We start from the raw sequence: 21,904 nt of genomic DNA on the forward strand, positions 1-21,904 counted from the left end.
GGGAAGCTTGGGGCAGAAAGGGGCCTGGGAGCAAGAAAAAGCATGGCCTGGATATTGGCATGCCAGGTCTCTCCCCTGTCCAGCCCCTGAGTCCCTGGCATGACCCTTCCTTTTTTGAGACCTCAATTTCTCCATCTTTAAAGTGGAAAGTTGGTCAGAATGGGTTCCTCCAAGGGGAAGTTCCAGAGCCAAGCTAGAGACTGGGCTGACCATCCCCACCTGCTCTGTGAGGTCACAGTGCCAACAGCTCCCCTTGACCCAGGGAAGATTCCACATGGCACCTTCCAGGGAACGCTAGGAGGTGGCAGCAGAAGTGGCCACTTCCTCCTCACCGACTCCCAGAGAGCCCTGCCACCAATTCCCTGTCCTAGAGAAGGACATCGATGCCCCGGTCCTCAAGGAACCCTGGGGACTCGTGTGACCCACCCGAAAATGTGGTCCACGTCCCCAGGGAGGTCAGACCCAGGAGGTGAGGACAGCATCCCCTCCCTCTGCCCAGCCCTTGACAGTTTACAAAATGCTGCCCCTCAGCCTTTTCTTGGAAGCCAGTGGGCATTACCAGCTGCGCCTACAGATGCAGCACCTGAGGTCAGAGAGATTGGATGGTGGCTTTCCTAAAGTCTCCCGGCCAGGAAGTGGTGGAGCAGTTATCCTTTCAGCACGTGTTTACTGAGCACCTGCTGTGTGCCAGGCACTGGGCAGAGTGCTGGGAGCACGGTGTTGCACCAGATGGGTGTGCTCCCTGCCCCTGTGGAGCTCACGTGAGGGAGACAGATAGTAAATGAGAAAACACACATCTCTGCCATCTTTATCTGTAGGAGACCTCTGGCTGCAGGTGATGGAAATTCCAACTCAAAATGATGCCTTCCTCTGGGCCCCCAGAACAGGTGTATATCCCAAGAGGGTATACAAAACAGTTCACTGGGGTAAGGGGAAAAATTATTAGAACTTCAGTATGTATTTTCCTTTAGCTCATCCTCTTTTAATTTATATTCCTCAGGAAGGTATAAATAAAGCTTGTACATTTGAAAGGACAAATAATATATCAGCACACTTGTAGATATATATATAGATATATATATAGATATATATATATAAACAACATTGGGAGTATAATAAAAAATGATGTTTGGAGAGCATTACCTTAAGAAATAAAGAAAATATGTATACGTATAGCTGATTCACTTTGCTGTACAGTAGAAACTAACACAACATTGTAAAGCAACTACACTCCAATAAAAATTTTAAAAAAAGAAAAGAAAGAAAAACGTACAACACAGGGAATATAGCTAATATTTTACAATAACTATAAATGGACTATAACCTTTAAAAACTGTGAATCACTGCATTGTACACCTGTAACTTATACAATATTGTGCAACTATATTTCAATTAAAAAAATTTTAAAGGAATAAAGAAAATTTATCTCACATATTCAAAGGTCCCAAGATATGGGTGGCTCCAGAGAACATTAATTCTGAGGCTCTGCAGTGCCAGCCAAGACGCAGGTTCCTGCCATCTTTATTTTTTTAAGTTTATTTATTTATTTATTTATTTATTTATTTATTTATTTATTTTTGGCTGCGTTGGGTCTTCTTTGCTTCGCGCGGGCTTTCTCTAGTTGCGGCGAGTGGAGGCTACTCTTTGTTGCGGTGCCCGGGCTTCTCATTGCTGTGGCTTCTCTTGTTGTGGAGCACAAGCTCTAGGCGCGCAGGCTTCAGTAGTTGCGGCCCGTGGGCTCAGTAGTTGTGGCTCCGCGGGCTCTAGAGTGCAGGCTCAGTAGTTGTGGCGCACGGGCTTAGTTGCTCCGTGGCACGTGGGATCTTTCCGGGCCAGGGCTCAAACTCATGTCTCTTGCATTAGCAGGCGGATTCTTAACCACTGCGCCACCAGGGAAGTCCCTCCTGCCATCTTTTTGCTCTCCCTTTTGGCCTCCTCTCATGGTCACAAGATGGCTACCACTGTCCCAGGGGTCACACAGAAGCATGGCCATATAGGGTGGAAGGAGAGTGGGTATTGCATCCTGCAGGTCTCAGCTTAGCAATGAGAAAACTTTTCCTCCAAGTCCCAGACCCCTGTATCCACCCCCACACCTCACCCCTGCAGACTTCCCCATCCTTGTGCCAACAGCAAGGGGACTGAGAATACAACAGGCTGAGACCAATCAGGACCATCTAAATCACTCGGGGGAGAAGGGGACAAAGGACCAATATCAGCCTTCTGCCAGTAAGAGGAGGGAGTGGCTTTTGGAAGACTGCCACAGCAAACTGAGTCCTTTCCTCTAAAGAGACCTGCATCGGGGGTCAGCCAGACCTGGGTCTCTCCCTGATTCGCAGTCCTGTGGTCGTGAGCAAACTTTTCTGCAATTCAGTTTCTCCATCTGGAAAATGGGGACACCACGCTTCTCGTAAGTTGTAAAATGCAATTGTGAATCTTGTTGTTGCCAGGATCATCCAACGAGGCCGGAACATCTGCAGGATGACAGAGGAGCCTTTGTCAAACACGAGTGAGAAGGGAGGGGAGAGGGGATCCCAGGGTCTTTGTGGGCAGTGAGGGGCTGAGGCTCAAAGATGTCAAATGGACAACCCAGGGTCACCCAGCAAGGGGCGGGGCAGGGCAGGGGGCAGGGATGCTCCCCTGGTGTCTGCAGGCACCATGTCCCAGAGGCTGGCAGTGACATGACAGCCCTGTGCTCTTTGCAGGTGACGCCTTCCTGTTGCCTATCCACATCATTGCCTCAGGCCTGACCCAGGGCATGCTGGGATGTATGTGTACGTATACACTGAAGAGCTGCCTTGGCCATCAACATGGGCCTGGGAAGAGGGCCCAGCCTCAAGTCAGGCTGCAGATTGAGCTCTGGAGGTCTTCCCTTCAGAGGTGTCAGGGGTGTCATTCCAGCGAGGATCTCTTTGGCGGTCGGAGAGAGGGACTAGGAGAGAGACTTGCTGTTTGGAGGAGAAGCTAACTGCCAGCCCTCTTCTACTCTGCCACCAGGCTGGTCCCTGAGGTCATGGGAATGGTTCGATGCAACTCACCCTCACTTCAAGGACATGGTTCTGACCACACCCTAAAGATCAGTCTTCTATGTTCATCCAGCCACACTTCCACTATTCATCCACTCAGTCATTTACCCAACCATCTGTTCACATATCCACCTTTTGGAATATCCATGTATCCCATTAGTTCATCCATCCCTCCAATCCATTCACTGAGTCAGCCATCAATTCACCCATACCTTTATTTGTTAATATTCACATCCGTCCAGTCATCAACCCATCCATCCTTCTAACGCCCCTCTCATTCTCCCATCTTCTTATTCATCTTCCTATTCATCTATCTTCCAAGCCATTCTCTTACCCATTCTTCCATTTATCCATGCATCCTTCCACCTATTCATCCATCCTGAACCCCTACTTTTTGCCTAGCTCCCCAATGCGGGGCAATGCTAGGCAGCCGGGGATGAACCAGACAAAGACTCTTCTACTGAGAAGCTCTCAGTGTCTGGGAATGGACATTAGCAAGGACATCTCAGACTTTTCATGTGTCTGAGTCACTTTTAAGTGTTTATTAACCGCCGGTTGCTAGTGGGTTTACTGTAGTTCCAGTACTCACTCCAAGCTGGTGCTTACCCATAAGTAGAGCAAAGGACTGTCCTGGGCTCGAATAGCAAATTGAGAGGGTCTCCCAACAACAGGGTCTCGCCCCTGTGAGTTGTTGCAGGATAAGAATGAGGGTGCAGCTACTCACTGCTCTCCTGTCTTCTCCACAGCCTGGATCACCTGCCTGGCTTGCTTCCTGAGGACTCAGGCCCACCAGGTTCTGTTCAACACCTGCAGGTGAGCAGGGCAGGTGAGGGGAGGGTTATGGGGGCTGGAACTGTGCGCTGGTGACCATGGCAACCCCATCACTGGTTTGGACCTCCCCTCAGATAAGCTATCTCAAACCTGGTTTTTATCGGATCGCCTCCCCCCAGACCCCAGTGTGGCTCCCCATCGCTCCAGCACCTCAGCCTGTAGCCCTCTGAAATCTTGTCCCACCCTTTCTTTCCAAGCTCCTCTTATCCTGCTTTCTGCTGTGGATCCATTGGGCCAGCAAGGCTAGGATTCTCACTCCCTGGACCCACTGTTCCTCTTCCCACCTCCATACTTTTGTACAGGCTGTTCTTCCTGCCTGCAACGCCTGTCCCATTCTTTCCCTTTCTGTTCCCTGCCCATGCAAATGCCTCTAAATTCCTGCAAGAGTTTTCCACCTCATTCATTCATTTAAAGTTTATATTCTAAACGCTTCCTTAATGCCTGCTCTGGGCCCAACCTGGCCTCCGTCACTCATGAGCTCCCAGTTGGGTGGGGCAGGCAGACACCAAAAAGAGTGCCAAGCTGGGAGTGTTGACTCTGGGGGTTGTAGGCAGAGGGGACATTTGAACGAAACCCTGAAGGGTGCATTTCCCGGGAGAGAAGAAGGGAGGGGACAAACAGTATATAGACGGAGAGAGGGAGTGAGAAGGACATGGGTGACCACTGTGAGTTGATCTCTGATGGCCCCAGATACTGAGGTAAGAGCTTCCTTTCCTCGGAAATGCTGTGGAGCCGCAGAATACGGCCAGCATTAGGGAGAGAGTGTCATTGCCCAGGAAGGAACCTGTCTCTTGGGGTGGGAACGGGGCAAGAGCCAGGCTAAGACTTACTAGGCTGTGCAAAGCCCTACCTCGCCTTGACCACTGCTTCTCTGTCTTCCAGATGCAAGCTGTTCCTCCACAAGCTCGTGGAAAAGACAGGTGTTCTGATTCTCTGTGTTTTGGGTGCGTGTCCAGAGCCCTGCCCCATCCCAGGTGGAGGTATCCCTGGGCTCTTGCCCATCCTGGGAAGGGAAAGAGTGAGGGCTCTGGCACTGATTATGTGACACTGGGTCAGACACTGCCCCTCTAGGAGCCTCAGTTTCCTCATCTGTCTAATCAGTGTTGCTCGGAAGATTAAATGAAACAATGACTAAGAAAATTCTTTGAAAGCTAAGAAAAACTTGGAAAACTGTAAAGCTCTCCCCAGACCATGTGATGATAATTATTTCTCTCTCTCTCTCTCTCTCTCTCTCTCTGGGTCTCTATGGCTTCCTACTAGACACCACCACCGCCTCCACATCACAGCTTTGCTTTTTCAAGCAAAGGAATCTCCTCCTTCCACTTAAGGGCACCACGGGGTTTGGAGCCGGGGGAGAACTTCCTAGGAAATTAGAAATTCCTAGGCAACATAACCCAACAGATAAGATTCTTTTAAATACATTTATTAAGGCGTACTTGACATACCATAAATCACCCCATTTTTAAATGTATAATACAGCAGTTTTTAGTATATTCACAAAGTAGTGCACCCATCACTACTAACAAATTCCAGTATTTTCACTGCCCCCGAAGGAAACTTCCCAGTCCCTGGCAGTCATTCCCCATGTCCCCTCCCCTTCGACCTAGGCAACCACTAATCCATTTTCTGACTCTATGGATTTGCCTATTCTGGACATTTCACATAAATAGAATCATACAATACGTTGTCTTTTCGTTCCTTTCACTTACAGTGTTTTCAAAGTTCATCCATTTTGTAGCATACGTAAGCATTTCGTTCCTTTTTATGGCTGAAAATCCATTGTATGGGTGAGCCACATTTTGTATATCCATCCATCAACTGATAGATATTAGGGTTGTTTCTACTTTTTGGCTGTTATTAATAAAGTTGCTATGAACATTCCTGTAATGTTTTTGCATGGACACGTGTTTTCAATTTTATTGGGTATATACCTAGGTGTAGAATTGCTGGATTACTCTAACTATCTGAGGAATTGCCAAACTTCTCTTCCAAATGGCTGCACCCTTTACATTCCCGCCAGCAATGTGTGAGGGTTCCAATCATTTTTTTTTTTTTTAACATCTTTATTGGAGTATAATTGCTTTACAATGGCGTGTTAGTTTCTGCTGTATAACAAAGTGAATCAGCAGTACATATACATACATCCCCATATCTCCTCCCTCTTGCGTCTCCCTCCCACCCTCCCTATCCCACTCCTCTAAGTGGACGCAAAGCACTGAGCTGATCTCCCTTCCAATCATTATTGTCTGTCTTTTATCAGCCATCCTAGGTCATGTGAAGTGATATCTCATTATGGTTTTTATTTCATGTCCCTAATGACTAATGATGTTAAGCATCTTTCCTTGTGCTTATTGGCCATTTGTATATCATCTTTGGAGAAAGGTCTATTCAGATCTTTGCCCATTTTTAAATTGGATTATTTGACTTTTTATTATTGAGTTCTAAAAATTCCTTATATAGTCAGGATACAAGTCCCTTATCAGATATATGATTTGCAAATATTTGCTCTTATTCTGTGGGTTGTCTTTCTTGATAAAGTCCTTTGATTAAGGCCAATTGTAAATTTTGATTAAGTCCAATTTATCTGTGTGTTCTTTTGTGATATTTGCTTTTGGTGTCATATCTAAGAAACCATTGCCTAGCCCAAAGTGATGAGGATTTACTCCCATGTTTTCTTCTAAAATTTTTATAGTTTTAGCCCTTACATTGAGGTCCATGGTTCATTTTTTAGTTGATTTTTGTATATGGTGTGAGGTAAGGGTCCAACCTTATTCTTTTGAATGTAGATATACAGTTGTTCCAGCACCATTTATTGAAAAGACTATTCTTTTCCCCATTAAATTGTCTGGTACCCTTACTGAAAATCAATTGACCATAAATATGAGAGTTTATTCCTGTACTCTCAAGTCTATGCTATTGACATATATGTCTATCTGTTTGCTAGTACTACCCTGGATTGGTTGCTTTACAGTAAGTTTTGAAATGTAGAAGTGCAAGTCCTCTAACTTTGTTCTTTTTAAGATTGTTTTGGCTATTATGGGTCCCTTACATTACAATATGAATTTTAGGATCAACTTTTCCATTTCTACAAAAGAGGTCATTGGGATTTTGATAGGGATTGCATTGATCCACACATGAATCTGGGGAGTAGTGTCACCTGAACAATGTTAAGTCTTCCAATCCATGAACATTGGGCTGTCTTTCCATTATTGATGAATAACTCTATGCCTCCTTTAATTCTTTCGATGTTTTGTAGTTTTCAGAGTGCAAATTTTGTACTTCTTTTGTTAAATTTATTCCTAAGTATTTTATTCTTTGACATTCTGTTTATAAATGGAATTGTTTTCTTAATGTCATTTTCAGATTGTTCATTGCTAGTGTTTAGAAATACAGTATCCTCAGGGGGACTGGTTCCAGGAACCCCTGTATATACCAAAGTCTGCAGATGCTCAAATCCCTTATATAAAATCATGTGGTACAATGAATACAGTCAACCCTCCTTACTTGCAGGTTTTGCATCACCAGATTTGACCAACAGCAGATGGAAAGTTAGACCAGCAGTTGGTTGAATCTGCAGATGTGAAACACCCCAACATGGAGAGCCGATGGTATATTTATTGAAAAAAATCTGTGTGTAAGTGAACTCCACAGTTCAACCCCTTGTTGTCAAGGATCAACTGTACAATTGATTTTTGTGTACTGATCTTGTATCCTGCAACCTTGCCAAATTCATGTGTTACTGCTGACACTGGGCAAGACACCCAGTCTTGTATACTTTAGGATCTCTATATGCAACATCATGTCATCTGCCTTTTATTTCTTTTTCTTGACTAATTGACCTGGCTATAATCTCCAGGATAGTGTTAAATAGAAATGGCAAGAGCAGGGAATTCCCTGGTGGTCCAGTGGTTAGGACTCGTTGGTTTCACTGCCAGGGCCCAGGTTCAATCCCTGGTCTGGGAACTAAGATCCCACAAGCTGCACGGTGCTGTCAAAAGAAAGGGAGGAAGGAAGGAAGGAAGGAAGGAAGGAGGGAAGGAAGGAAGGAAGGAAGGAAGGAAGGAAGGAAGGAAGGAAGGAAGGAAGGAAGGGAGGGAAGGAGGGAGGGAGGGAGGAAGGGAGGAAGAAAGAGAGAGAGAGAAAGAAAGAAAGGAAGGAAGAAGGAAGGAAGGAAGGAAGATGAAAGAAGGAAAGAAAGACAGAAAGAAAGACAGAAAGAAAGAAAGAAAGAAAGAAAGAAAGAAAGAAAGAAAGAAAGAAAGAAAGAAAGAAAGAAAGAAAGAAAGAAAGAAAGAAAGAAAGGGAAAGAAAGAAAAACGGCAAGAGCAGACCTCCAGTCTTTCACCATTAAGTATGATGTTAACTGTGGGTTTTCATAAATGGCCTTTTTCAGACTGAGGAAGTTCCATTCTATTCCTGGTTTGTTGAGTGTTTTATCATGAACAACCAATGAGTTTTACAAGCTTTTAATAATGGCTTGAATAATGAGATTTCAGGCAGCACAGAGATCATAAAATGCAGGGGAGACCACACCCCCTTTTCTTCTCTTTGCCAATTATCCTCAGTAAGATTGAGACAGGAGAGGGAGAGGAGACATTATTTGGTTTATGTGAGACACTTTGCATATATGATATCATTCAATCATGAAGTGGATATTACTGCTATTCCCATTTTACAGAGGAGGAAACTGAAGTGTAGAGAGATTAAGTAACTTCTCCCAAGTGCTAGTAAGGCTGGGATTTGAATCCAGATGGCTTCACTCCAGAGCTCTTAACCTTTCATCTTAAATGGCTCATTCTCATTCCCCCATCCCCACAGGATTCTGGGTGTTTTCTATGCACTTGCCGTCCAAAGTGGAAATCTGGCAGGTGAGTGTGTGCTCTCTTCAGGCCCCACCACTGACTGGCCTCACCCCAGCCAGTCAATGTCACCTTCATAAGCTCCTTTCACTCTAACCACATCTGGACCCTACTCAGTTCCTGACTCATTCCAGCTCCAAATCTCTGCCTTTGCCATGCCACCCACCCGGAACCCATTTCCCCTGCCAAAACGTGACTTTTGAGGACCAGATGCATAGTTCCTCCTCCAGGACGCCTCTCCTGTCACTCATCCCCAGAAGTGACCCATCTCTTCTTTATCAAGGCCCCCACCTAGAGTGGGACGGTGAGGCCGGGGAACACATTTCTCTCTCTACTCAAGGCAGTTTGTTCTTCTGCTTAATTGAGATGAGACCATTTGCTTTGTGGTTCCTGGAGAAGAAGGAGGAGGAAATCAAGGGCCAGAGCTCCCTGTCTAAGGACAGCAAAGAGCCCTAGAGAGAAAGGGGATCTGATGGGCCTGTCCTTCCCTCTCCTCTTCTCCCCTCATGAACTTCATCATATATATGCTTCAAGATCCAGCTAAAATGTCACCTCCTCCAGGAACAGCTAAGCAGAGGTAGTCACATTCCCCTCTCCCACAATTTTCTGTAAACATAAATGCCATTTTTTGTAATCATAACTATTTCCCCAACTGTGTTGGGAGTCCTTGAAGGCAGAGCCAGGTCTGATTCATTCCAGCGATGTCCACGTCAATGCTAGGCACAAGGTGGACACGATCAATGCTGGATGTCTAGACGGCCAGATGGGAATGTGAATGGATGGGGGATGGAAGTAATGGAGGTAGGGATGGGGGAAATGGATAAGGGGAAAAATGGATCGATGAATGGAAGAGTGTATGGATGAGAGAGTGGATGGATGGGAGGGCAGATGGTATAGGGTGAGTAAATGGACGGATGGATGAATGGATAGTTGAGTGGGATGGTAGATAGATGGGAGGGTAGAGGGGTGCATGCATGCATGGATTGATGAGGGGGTCAATGGATAAGGTAAGGCAGATGGATAGGAGGGTAGATGGATGAGAAAGATTGGATAAATGGAGGAGCAGATGGATGGGAAAGGGTGGATGGAAGTGTATGTGGATGGATGAATAAAAAGAAGGGTAAATTGGATTTTGAATGGATGGCAGGTGGATGGGTGGGCCGGTGGGTGGAAGAATAAATAGGAAAGTGGATGAACGGATGGATTTATGGTTGCGGGAGGATGGATGGATGAAACTCTATTGGACCCAGATTAGGCCATCTGAAGAAGATCCCTTGCTTTCCTCAACACCCCACCAGGATGACAGCATAAATAGTCCACTGCAGAGCTTGAGGTAAGAAGAATCTGCTAAATAGTCCTATTATCACCTAAAAACCAGAGCTATAGCCAGGACCTGAGATGTATTGGCTAAGAATGTGGGCTCTGCCAGAAAACCTGGGTTTAAATCCCAGCTTCCATACTTCCTACCTGGCTGAACTTATGCAAGTCACTTCACATCTCTGGGCCTCTGAGTCCCCATTTATGAGTGAGGTATAACATCCACCTTGTTCTAGGTAATTATGTGGATTAAAGAAGGTGTAAACTTTCTTGAATAGTTCCTGGCCCATAGTTAGTGCTCAGCAAGTAAGAAATTTTAACCAACAAGATACCACCTGGTGGCAGCATCCTTAAATGCAGACAAAATACTCAAATATTTAGAAGGAATGAGCTGGGTTTAAGGATAGTTGGACAGTCCAAGCAGAAGGAAGAGCATGAGTAATATTTTAGAGATAAGAACTTTCTGGGTAGGTTCAGGGATGGGCCCATGAGAGTGGAAAAATGTGAAGCTAGTTCTTTGTGGGCTGACTGGCAAAGGTAGAAGCTGAGGGTAAAAGTAGCAGCATCACAAATTGGTCAGTCCATATTCTCACTCCTTCCTTATAAGGATGTACCAAGAGAAGGTGCGACATCATGCTGGGGAAATCCAGGACCTCCGAGGTAACTTGAATCAGCTCATTGCCAAGCTCCAGAAGATGGAAGCCATGTCAGATGAGGTGAGATGCTGGCCATTCTGCCCCCAAACACTCGATCTCTCTTTGTTTGATGCCCCACTCCTCATATCCCAACTTTTGGTGGAGCATATCCCACAATAATTTCCTGGGAAAGAGCAAAATAAGAGGTATATTAATTTTTTAAGAACTTGCATGTTTGAAAACACCTTTACTCTACCCTTGCACTTGATTGATAGTTTGGCTGGGAATAGAGTCCTAGATAGGAAATTTTCCCCTGAGGAGTTTGAAAGACTTCCACTATTGTGTTCTGTTTTATACTGTTGCTTTAGAGAAGTTTAATGTCACTCTTATTATTCGTCCTTTGAGTGTGATCTCTTTTCATTCCTGAGAGTTTGTAGGATATTCTTTTTACCTCCAGTGTTCTGTATTTAATCTGCTTGGGGGATTGCTGAAATTATTGACTCTCTGGGTTGATTTTTTTTCAATAGTTTAGGAAAATTCTTAGCTATTATTTCTCAAAATATTGTTTCTACCCCATTATCTATCTCCTCTCCTGTGACTCCAATTACATCTACGCCAAAGTTTAGAGTGCTTTCCGCATAATTCCTATATTATTACCTGGTTTGCTTGTTTTTTCATTCTTTTTCTCTATGCGCTTAAGTTTTGATACTTCCTCTTCATATTTCTTCAGGTTCACTAATAATCCTGTAGTCTGTTCTGTCCAATCTACTCTTAAACCTTTCCATTAAGTTCTTAATTTCTTACATTGCATTGTTTAGTTCTAGAATATACATTTGATTCTTTTTCATAGATTTTAATTCTATGGTGAAATTCTCCATCATTTCATCTATGCTGTCAGTCTTTTCCTTTATTTTATTTAACATACTGGTCACAATTATTTTTAAATCTTTGTCTGCTAAATCTAGTATCTGGATCATCTATGGTCTCCTCCTATTTTCCATTTTTTCTTTGGAGTATCAATCTTATGGTCTTGCCTTTTCATGTCTGGTAATTTTTTAGTGTTTTCTGGACATTGTTTACAAAAGAACTAGATGCTCCAGATAATTATAATTTCAAACAGGGAGAGTTCCCCCTTTTCTTTGTAAGGAAGATGAAGTATACTGATCACTTCTATGTAAACATGCATTGAACTGGTTCAGACCTGGACTGCAATTTTTTTTTTTTAACATCTTTATTGGAGTATAACTGCTTTACAATGGTGTGTTAGTTTCTGCTTTATAACAAAGTGAATCAGTTATACATATACATATGTTCCCATATCTCTTCCCTCTTGCGTCTCCCTCCCTCCCACCCTCCCTATCCCACCCTTCTAGGTGGTCACAAAGCACCGAGCTGATCTCCCTGCTGGATTGCAATTTTTATAGGATTTAGTCAGAGGTTTTCAGTTTAACCCTCTAGCCTCCTGCCCGTGCAGTTTCAAAAATTGGTAAATGTCTTTTTTTTCTTTTTTTTTTTTTTTTTTTGGCTGTGTTGGGTCTTCGTTGCGGTGTGCGGGCTTCTCATTGTGGTGGCTTCTCTTGTTGCGAAGCTCGGGCTCTAGGCTTGCGGGCTTCAGTAGTTGTGGCGGGTGAGCTCAGTAGTTGTGGCTCGTGGGCTCTAGAGTGCAGGCTCAGTACTTGTGGCGCATGGGCTTAGTTGCTCCATGGCACGTGGTATCTTCCGGACCAAGGATCGAACCCATGTCCCCTGAACTGGCAAACAGATTCTTAACCACTGCACCACCAGGGAAGTCCTGGTAAATGTCTTGATGGGAAAGACTGCCATGTGTTTGAGGCCTCTTGAGTTTCCAATTTTTTCAAATTTATTTTATTGAAATATAGTTGAATTTCAATGTTGTGTTAATTTCTGCTATACAGCAAAGTGATTCAGTTATACATATATATACATTCTTTTTCATACTTTTCCATTATGGTTTATCACAGGATATCGACTATAGTTCCCTGTGCTATACAGTAGGACCTTGTTGTTTATCCATTCTATATATAATAGTTTGCATCTGCTAGTCCCAAACTCTCAGTCTATCCCTCCCCCACCTCCCCTCCCCTGTGGCAACCACAAGTCTGTTCTCTATGTCTGTGAGTCTGTTTCTGTTTTGTAAATAAGTTCATTTGTGTCATATTTTAGATTCCACATATAAGTGATATCATATAGTATTTGTCCTTCTCTTTCTGACATACTTCACTTAGTATGATCATCTCTAGGTCCATCCATGTTGCCACAAATGGCATTATTTCATTCTTTTTTATGGCTGAGTCGTATTCCATTTCATATATATATATATATATATATATATATATATATATATATATATACCACATCTTCTTTATCTATTCATCTGTTGATGGCCATTTAGGTTGTTTCCATGTCTTGGCTATTGTAAATAGTGCTTCAATGAACATTGGGTGCATGTATCTTTTCGAATTATAGTTTTGTTTGGATATATGTCCAGGATTGGGATTGCAGGATCATATGGCAGCTCTATTTTTAGCTTTTTAAGGAACCTCCATACCGTTTTCCATAGTGTTTGCACCAATTTACATTCCCACCAACAGTGTAAGAGGGTTCCCTTTTCTCCACACCCTCTCCAGCATTTGTTATTTGTAGCATTTTTAATCATGGTCATTCTGACTGGTGTGAGGTAGTCCCTCGTTGTTTTGATTTGCATTTCTCTAATAATTAGCAATGTTGAGCATCTTTTCATGTGCCTGTTGGCCATCTGTATGTCTTCATTGGAGAAATGTCTGCTTAGGTCTTCTGCCCATTTTTGATTGGGCTGTTTGGTTTTTTATTATTGAGTTGTATGAGCTGTTTGTATACCTTGGAAATTGAGCCCTTGTTGGTCGCATCATTTGCAAATAATTTTCTCCCAGTCTGTAGGTTGTCTTTTCATTTTGTGTATGGTTTCCTTTGCTGTACAGAAGCTCATAAGTTTGATTAGGTTCCATTTGTTTATTTTTGCTTTTATTTTTATTGCCTTGGGAGACTGACCTAAGAAAAACGATTGGTATGATTTATGTCAGAGAATGTTTTGCCTATGTTCTCTTCTAAGAGTTTTATGGTGTCATATCTTATATTTAAGTCTTTTAGCCATTTTGAGTTTATTTTCGTGTATGGTGAGAGGGTGTGTTCTAACTTCATTGATTTCATGTAGCTGTCCTGCTTTCCCAACACCACTTGCTGAAGAGACTGTCTTTTCTCCATTGTATCAGTATATTCTCGCCTTCTTTGTCGAAGATTAATTTACCACAGGTGTGTGGATTTATTTCTGGGCTTTGAGTTTCCAATTTTGGATACGAAAATCTCTGACCCCATTGGTGGCCTTCTCTGCCGGGGTCAAGCTAGGATTCTCAGCCTCTAATTGTACCCATAATTGGTTTAGTGCCCTCAGGTAAGCACAGCTGTAGCCGCTCAGTATTGATGTAGCATTTCTTCTAGGGCAGGAGTTCTTACAGTGAGGCCCCTATTCCAGCAGCATCCGCATTAACTGGAAAAATGCTAGAAATTTCAAATTAATGGGCCCCACCCAGACCTACCAGATCATATACTTTGATGATGGGAACCAACTATCTATGTTTCAACAAGTCCTTCAGTGATTCTGGCACATAATAAGGAGAATCACTGTTCTAAGGCTTTAACCTCTTGCTTGTTTTGTTTTGGGGTCCCCTTCCTCAGAGGGACTTGGTTGACTAAGGCTTGTGAGACCAGGAAGTTTTATTCTGCCTTTCAGAAGTTTTCAAAGTAGCCCTTTAGCTTCTTACATAGTCTTTGGGTTCAGTTAGCATCTAATGGAGGAAACTGGTCATGGTCAAGGCTCCTCAAATCTCCAATTTTGTCTCACCCGCTGTATGTAACTGTTAAAAACTTTGCTACTTTCTCTTTTACCACTAGCAGCCCCTTGTCTGACCTAAACTCAGATCCTCCCCATGCCCAGAATCATCAAGTGCCCCAGGGATTTTTTTAAGAATGTCAGCACATTTTAGTCCCTCTGTTCCTGTTTCTTTCATAGCTCAGTGATGGTTTTTAAATATGATTTAGTAAACTATCTGGCTTTTTCTAGTTGTTTTTAGTGGGACCATAGGTTCTCTGTAACTTACTACATCTTACCTAGAAGCCCCACATCTTACCTTATATCTGAAATGTCATAATAATGTGCCTATGGGCTGGCCACACTTGGAACCCTTTTAATTTGGAAACATGTGTTCTTTAGTCCTAAGAAATGTTCTTTAAGAAAGACAAATATCATATGATATCACTTATATGTGGAATTTAAAATATGATAAAAATGGACTTATTTGCAAAACAGAAACAGACTTACAGACATAGAAAACAAACTTATGCTTTCCAAAGGGGAAAGGGGGGAGGGATAAATTAGAGGGGGAGTTTGGGATTAACATATACACACTACTATATATGAAATAGATAAACAACAAGATCCTACTGTATAGCACAGGGAACTATATTCAACATCTTTTCCTATAATAGAAAAGAATTTGAAAAACATATAGATGTGTATAACTGAATCATTTTGCTGTACACCAGAATCTAACATAACAATGTAAATCAACTATACTTCAATTAAAAAAAAAAAGAAATGTTCTTTAATCATGTGATTAAATTGATGATTTCCCCCTGGCCCTGGTTGCTCTATTCTCATTTTTGAAACTCCTTATTATGTGGATGTCAAACTCCTAAACTAATCCTCTGGGAATTTTTTCTTTTCACCCCATTTTCCTCTCTTTATCTTTTTGCTCTACAGTTGAGAAAACATTGTCAGCTTTATCTACCAAAACTTCTACTGAGTTTTTCATTTCTGCTAATATATTCTGAATTCGTTAACGGTTTTCTCTTTGTTCTCTCAGTGCTTCTTTTCATATTCTTATTTTCCTGTTCTTATTTTATAGATGCAATAGCTTTTTTTTTTTTTAAGTTTTTTTTTTTTAAATTAATTAATTTATTTATTTTTGGCTGTGTTGGGTCTTCGTTTCTGTGCGAGGGCTTTCTCTAGTTGTGGCAAGCGGGGGCCGCTCTTCATCGCGGTGCGCGGGCCTCTCACTATCGCGGCCTCTCTTGTTGCAGAGCACAGGCTCCAGACGCGCAGGCTCAGCAGTTGTGGCTCATGGGCCCAGTTGCTCCGCGGCATGTGGGATCTTCCCAGACCAGGGCTCGAACCCGTGTCCCCTGCATTAGCAGGCAGGTTCTCAACCACTGCGCCACCAGGGACGCCCCCTGATGCAATAGCTTTTTATGAGCAATATCTTTTCTTACCTTTTGGAGCTCAGCTCTTACCTCTCTGTGCCTCAGTTTCCACATCAACGAAATAGAGTAATAATCACTGCCCTGTAACACTCTAGCTATTATCCTACCGCTGCTGCATGACAAACCATCCTAAAACGTAGTGGTGCAAAACCACCATTTTATTATGTTCAGAGATTCTGTGGGTCAGGAACTCAGACAGGACACAGCGGGGATGGTTTGTCACTGCTTCATGATGTCTGGGGCCTCAGCTGGGAAGACTTGAAGGCTAGGGGTGACCCAATAGCTGGGTCTGGAATCATCTGGAGGAATCTTTATTCACTCGTCTGGAGGTTGATGCTGGCTGTCGGCTGGGAACTCAGGGCTGTTGACTGAAGCACCCATAGGTGGTCCCTTCGTATGGCACGGGCTTCCTCACAACACGGCAACTGGCTTTCAAGAGTGAGCGTCCCCAAAGAAGCAGGCGGTTCACCTTTTAGGACTGAGCCCACAAGTCGTACAGCATCACTCCTGCCATAGTCACAGGCCCATCCAGACCGATGGGGAGGGAACTGAAGTCCCGCGTCTCCATGAGAAGGGTGTCAAAGCCACACTGAAGGAAGAGCGGGGAACGGGAGACATTTTTGCATCCATTTTTAGAAAATACAATCTGCCACAGCTGTGAAGAGTCTAACAAAACAATAGCCAGTGATTATTGAGCACCAAGTGTGCTAAATGCTTTGCAGTCTTTCTCTGGCAACAGAGCATAGTGGTTAAGAGCCTGAACTCGGGAACCAAAGTTCCCGGGTCTGCCTCTTAACAGCTGTGTGACCCTGGACAAGTCACCCTTTTGTGCCTCAGGATTCTCCTCCTTAAAATGGGGATGATAATAGTACCTACCTCCTAGGGTTGCTGTGAGGGCATAAGAGTGACCATATGTGAAGCCGAGGACAGTCCTGGCATATAGTAGCGGCTTTATGAGTCTCAGCTCTAATCCTTGCAAAAGTAGGAGGTGGACGCGATTATCAACCCATCTTATAGACAAGAAAATTGAGACTCCGGGGGCGGTAAATAGCCCAAGGGCCCTTAGCAGGAAAGGTCTGTCTGACTCCAGATCCCCTGCCCTTAACTTCACTGAGACTCCTGGTCCTGCGTGTGTGATATCCCATCACAGTGGATATGAAAATACTAAGTAACCCCATGGGTGGGATAGGGGTGGCCCTGGGCTTCCTCACAGCATAGCACCGGGCAGCCCTGTGCATGGAACAGGCAGGGACAAGCAGGTAGGGACAAGAGGGGTCCTGAAGGCACACATCACCTGGTGTGAACATGCCTGTGGACCATGATCCGTAAGAACGCACCAGTGCACAGCTTGGGTTTTCTGCCTTCTCAGCAAAAAATGGCCCAGAAAATAATGAAGATGATCCAAGGAGATTACATTGAAAAACCGGACTTTGCCCTGAAGTCGATAGGTGAGTGCCTCCCCCCGCACCTTGCCCCACCAATCGGCCCACGTCCAGTTTCCTCAGAAACCCTTCAGAGGGTAGATTTCAGTTCTGGTCTGGGGCACACTCTGCTGCTGGGAAGTCTGTCCTCAGAGCTAACCTCTGCCTCCCAGCTGGTCTCCTTGCTACAGTTTTCCGTTTTCTCCCATGGCAGCTGAGGTGGGGTGGGGAGGCCCTTCCCCACCCCTCCCCCACCCATCATCCTCCAAACCCAGGGGTCAGCAGATCTGTCCCTGCCCGGCTGGGGAGACTGACCACTGGCCCAATTACAGTTGGGAATTGTGCCTTGGAAAAATAAGGCCAGTGGCTGCAGTAGACGGGTGGGAAGGAGGACGCTGGGTTGAGACCTGGTGAGGAGGGAAAAGCGTTCCAGACTGAGGGAACCGACGTGAAAGGTGCCCCTGCGAGGGGCTGCGTGGAAGGCGGGGAGGTGGGCCGGCAGGGCGGGCTGCCCTGTGCAGACAGTACCAGCTCACCCAGGCACCCCCAGGCCCAAGGAGATGTAGGGTCAGAAGGCATCAGTCTAACCTCTCAGGCCCGGAGTTTCTTCCTCTGTGAAATGGGTATAATAATGGCCATAGCAATAATTACTAGGTTATAGTAACTAGGCTGATGGAAGTGAGCAAGCACCTTACTTTGCACCAGGCGCTGCTGTAAAAACAGTTTGGTGTGTTAACTCCTTGTAACCTCACAACAACCCTATGAAATGGATGCTATCATTACTACTATTATTGTTACTATTATTACTCCCATTTCCCAGAGGAGAACACTAAAGTCCAGAGAGGACCAGTGACTCTTCCAAAGTGCTCCCCCTGCACATAGTGAGTCTCCCCTCCACCAGGCAGAAGCCAGGGCTGCTCAGCTGAGACACCCCTCCCCCCCACCCCCCGCACCATCACCTCCCATACAGGGGCCTCCATCGACTACGAGCAAACGTCAGCCACATACAACCACGACAAGGCTCGCTCTTACTGGAACTGGATCCGGCTGTGGAACTACGCGCAGCCCCCGGACGTGATCCTTGAGGCAGGAGGAATGGCAGGACTTGGGGAGAGTGGCAGGGGTGTGGTCAGAGGCCTGGGGGCAGGAACTGAAGGCAGAGGTTGGAGTGAGAGTGCAGGGGGTGGGGGCCTGGGGCAGGGGTAGGGGTAGGAACAAGAGAGCGGGGTGCAGAGGCAGAGAAAGGGGGCAACTGATGGGGCAAGGGGGGGCGCTCTGGGGAGAAGTCAGGGGGCAAGGGCAAGAGGCAAGTGCAGACAGCAGGGACCCCTGGGGGGGCTAGGCAGGAGTAGGGGACAGGCACAGGGGCAAGGACAGCCTGCTTTGGCACTGGAAGGGGCCCCTCCCCCAGCCCTCAAGTCTTGAGGGGCAGGGAACCCTCAGGGCCCCGAGAAGGCCCCTGCCCTCGCTGCACTGGGCTGAGGGGAAGGCTTATCCTTGCTGCCTACGGTCAGGGAAACTTCCTGGTGTTGGTGGTACTCGAGCCAAGCTTTGTAGACAGGAAGGATCTGGCTCATCCAGGAGGGCCGCGGAGGTCTAGGCGAGCCAGGGTGGGATAAGGGAGCTGCTCTCACCCAGCCACCCACCCAGCAAATCCCTCATTGCATCTGCCACTTCTAGCCCAACGTGACGCCTGGCAACTGCTGGGCCTTCTCGGGTGACAGAGGCCAGGTGACCATCCAACTGGCCCAGAAGGTCTACCTGTCCAACCTGACACTGCAGCACATCCCCAAGACCATCTCACTGTCAGGCAGCCTGGACACTGCCCCCAAGGACTTCGTCATCTACGTGAGCATGCCCTGGCCGGGAGCGATGCTTACGTGAGGGAGGGGACAGCTCATAATTGCAGTATTCCAGGCGCTATGATAAACTGTCTGCACAATTCCCACAGCCTGCAGGGGCTGGACCTTAAGGCTGGGAATGGCCAGGGTCGGGGTCAGATCACAGCCTTCAAGGAAAGGGGGTAAACAGTACTTTCTTTCAACCCAAGCTTTTCAGAGCCAATTTAGTCTTCAGAGACCATTAAGTCCCCATTTTACGGATAAGAAAACTGGAGATTCAGAGAAAGGGCAGGGAAGCATCAAAGCCTACAAGTCAATGGCGGAGTTAGGAGTGGACCCCTAACCTTGTGACTCCCAGTCCAGTGCTCTTTCCTATTCATTACTCTGTGCTGCAGTGGAACAGTGCCCAAAGAGGTAGGGAGCTCCCCATCCTGGGAGGTGTGCAAGTCTCGGCTGGGAGAAGGCAGCACCCTCTAGAGGTCCTACCTGTGCCTGACACTTTCTTCTTGGTTCTGACTTCCAGGGCATGGAAGTTTCCCCAAAGGAGGAGGTGTTCCTGGGGGCATTCCAGTTTCAGCCCGAAAACACCATTCAGATGTTCCGGCTCCAGGTACCCGAGAAAAGCTGCCCATGTTGAGCGCCTAATGAACACACAGCCCTGTGCAGGGCTTTACCCAGGGGACCCCACTTCATCTCCCAGCAGCCCGAGGCAGTGCACAGTTGTCACTAACCCATTGACAGATGAGGAAACTGAGGCCCAGAGTGATAGAGCTACTGCCCAGGGCCTAGAGTAGGACCCTGAGGAGACCTATTCGCTTCCATTTTCCTGACCTGCCCAGGATCCCTCCTGCTGTGGTTCCTCCCAGGGACAGCACGTGTTGAGCAGGTGGGGCCCGTCAGGCCAGGGTTGCTGGCCTCAAACTTAGTGTCTCCATACTGGGAGGCCACATGATCAGCACCTGGTCCAACCACAGGTGGGGAAGCTGAGGCCTGGAGGGGAGGGAGTTGGGGACAGAAGCAGGACCAGAGGGTGGCTGCTGGAATGGCCCTGAGACTCAGTGGAATGTCTAGGCTTGGGAATCAGGCTGACCCTGACCCAAATCCTGACCCAACCAAAAGTTCTGTGTGATCTCAGGCCATTCCCTTTCTCTCCGGGCCTCAGTTTCCCCTGGTGTAGTTTTCCCTGGGAGGTTGAGACCATCCGGTGAGATCTCACAGGCCAAGGCCCCCTTTTGCACTGGGCTCCATCCCCTCTGGGGAGGGTGCAAAAAGGGGAGGGGGAAACACTTATAGAGCACCTACTGTGTGTCAGATGCCAGTAAGCCATCTGGCCCCAAGATCTCATTTCATGCTTACGGCAACCCTGAGAAGCAGATATTACCCCTCCCTCTTACAGACGGGGAACTGAAGCCCAGAGAGGGCATGGTTTGCCCAGGGTCCCGGAGCACGTATGTGCTGTGCTGGGACGCCTTCCTCATCACAGTCTATCTGTCCTCTGGCCTCAACCCCTTCCATCCCAGCCCCTGAGTAGCAACTTACTGTGTGGCTTTGGGACATTCTGCTCTCTGAGCCTCAGTTTCCCCACCTGAGGAAATGGAGTGTTCCCTTCCTCTCCCAAACACTCCTCTGGACAGGCCGGGTGGGGGCCTATGGCGAGCTGCCTCCTGTCTGTGACTCTTTTCTAGAACCACCCTCCCAGGACTTTTGGAGCAGTCAAGGTGAAGATATCGAGCAACTGGGGGAACCCACGCTTCACCTGCCTATACCGAGTGCGTGTGCACGGCTCTGTGACTCCACCCAGAGAGCAGCCTAACTAGAGTCCCCACCCCGAGAGAGATTAAAGTTTATTCTTCACGCCCCTGCCCAAGTCTGAGTGTCTTTTGGCCCCGAAAAGTGAGGGTGGGCTAGGGTTTGATGTCTGAAGCTCAGTTAGCAATTATCAATCACGTGCTGGGTACCCAGGCACTCTCACAGCAGCCCCATGAGGCCCCATTTCACAGATGGGGACAATGAAGTCTCCAAGGAAAAAAAAATGACTTGCCAGAAGTCACAGCCAGCAAATGGCAGCACTAGGATTCAACCCCAGGCAGTCTGATGCCCGTACCTGACTCAGCTTCCTGGCTTCAAGTCAAGCTCTGCCCCTGACCCGCGTGTGACCTTGGGCAAGACCCAGCCCTCTCAGTCTCTCCATCTGTACAATGGGGACAGAATTATGCCTGTTGTATCAGATGATGTGGGAGATGAGAAATCCCACCCTTGACCATCACAAGAGTGTTTCAGCATCACTGATCATTACGGAAATGCAAATCAAAACTACAATGAGATACCACTTCACACCCATTAGGATGGCTATCATCAAAAAAAAAAAACAAGGCTTCCCTGGTGGCGCAGTGGTTGAGAGTCTGCCTGCCAATGCAGCGGACACGGGTTCGAGCCCTGGTCTGGGAAGATCCCACATGCCACGGAGCAAATGGGCCCATGAGCCACAACTACTGAGCCTGCGCGTCTGGAGCCTGTGCTCCGCAACAAGAGAGGCCGTGATAGTGAGAGGCCCGCGCACCGCGATGAAGAGTGGCCCCCGCTTGCCGCAACTAGAGAAAGCCCTCCCACAGAAACGAAGACCCAACACAGCCAAAAATAAATAAATAAATAAAAATAAAT

The 21,904-nt window shown here is 46.3% G+C and overlaps 1 protein-coding gene across 1 annotated transcript; it reads left to right on the forward strand.

Moving 5' to 3' along the window:
• The first annotated feature begins 383 nt into the window (after nt 1-383).
• On the forward strand, nt 384-21,060 carry SUN5 (Sad1 and UNC84 domain containing 5). The gene is made up of 13 exons (XM_068524940.1): nt 384-469; nt 2,448-2,506; nt 2,703-2,771; nt 3,770-3,836; nt 4,737-4,798; nt 8,673-8,722; nt 10,012-10,046; nt 10,638-10,746; nt 17,351-17,429; nt 18,373-18,488; nt 19,083-19,250; nt 19,767-19,853; nt 20,929-21,060. The coding sequence occupies exons 1-13, from the start codon at nt 384-386 to the stop codon at nt 21,058-21,060; spliced, it is 1,119 nt and encodes a 372-aa protein (XP_068381041.1).
• Nucleotides 21,061-21,904: the final 844 nt, after the last annotated feature.

This window comes from Eschrichtius robustus, chromosome 16, assembly GCF_028021215.1.
Source record: "Eschrichtius robustus isolate mEscRob2 chromosome 16, mEscRob2.pri, whole genome shotgun sequence".
Taxonomy (NCBI): Eukaryota; Metazoa; Chordata; class Mammalia; order Artiodactyla; family Eschrichtiidae; genus Eschrichtius; species Eschrichtius robustus.

Bases quoted from the DNA above. Each gene is read 5' to 3' on its own strand.
- SUN5 (XM_068524940.1), top strand. From the start codon at position 384: ATGCCCCGGTCCTCAAGGAACCCTGGGGACTCGTGTGACCCACCCGAA. The intron at 2,772-3,769 runs GTACGTATACAC...TCTTCTCCACAG, and splicing joins GGGCATGCTGGGATGTATGT to CCTGGATCACCTGCCTGGCT. The intron at 8,723-10,011 runs GTGAGTGTGTGC...ACACCCCACCAG, and splicing joins CCAAAGTGGAAATCTGGCAG to GATGACAGCATAAATAGTCC.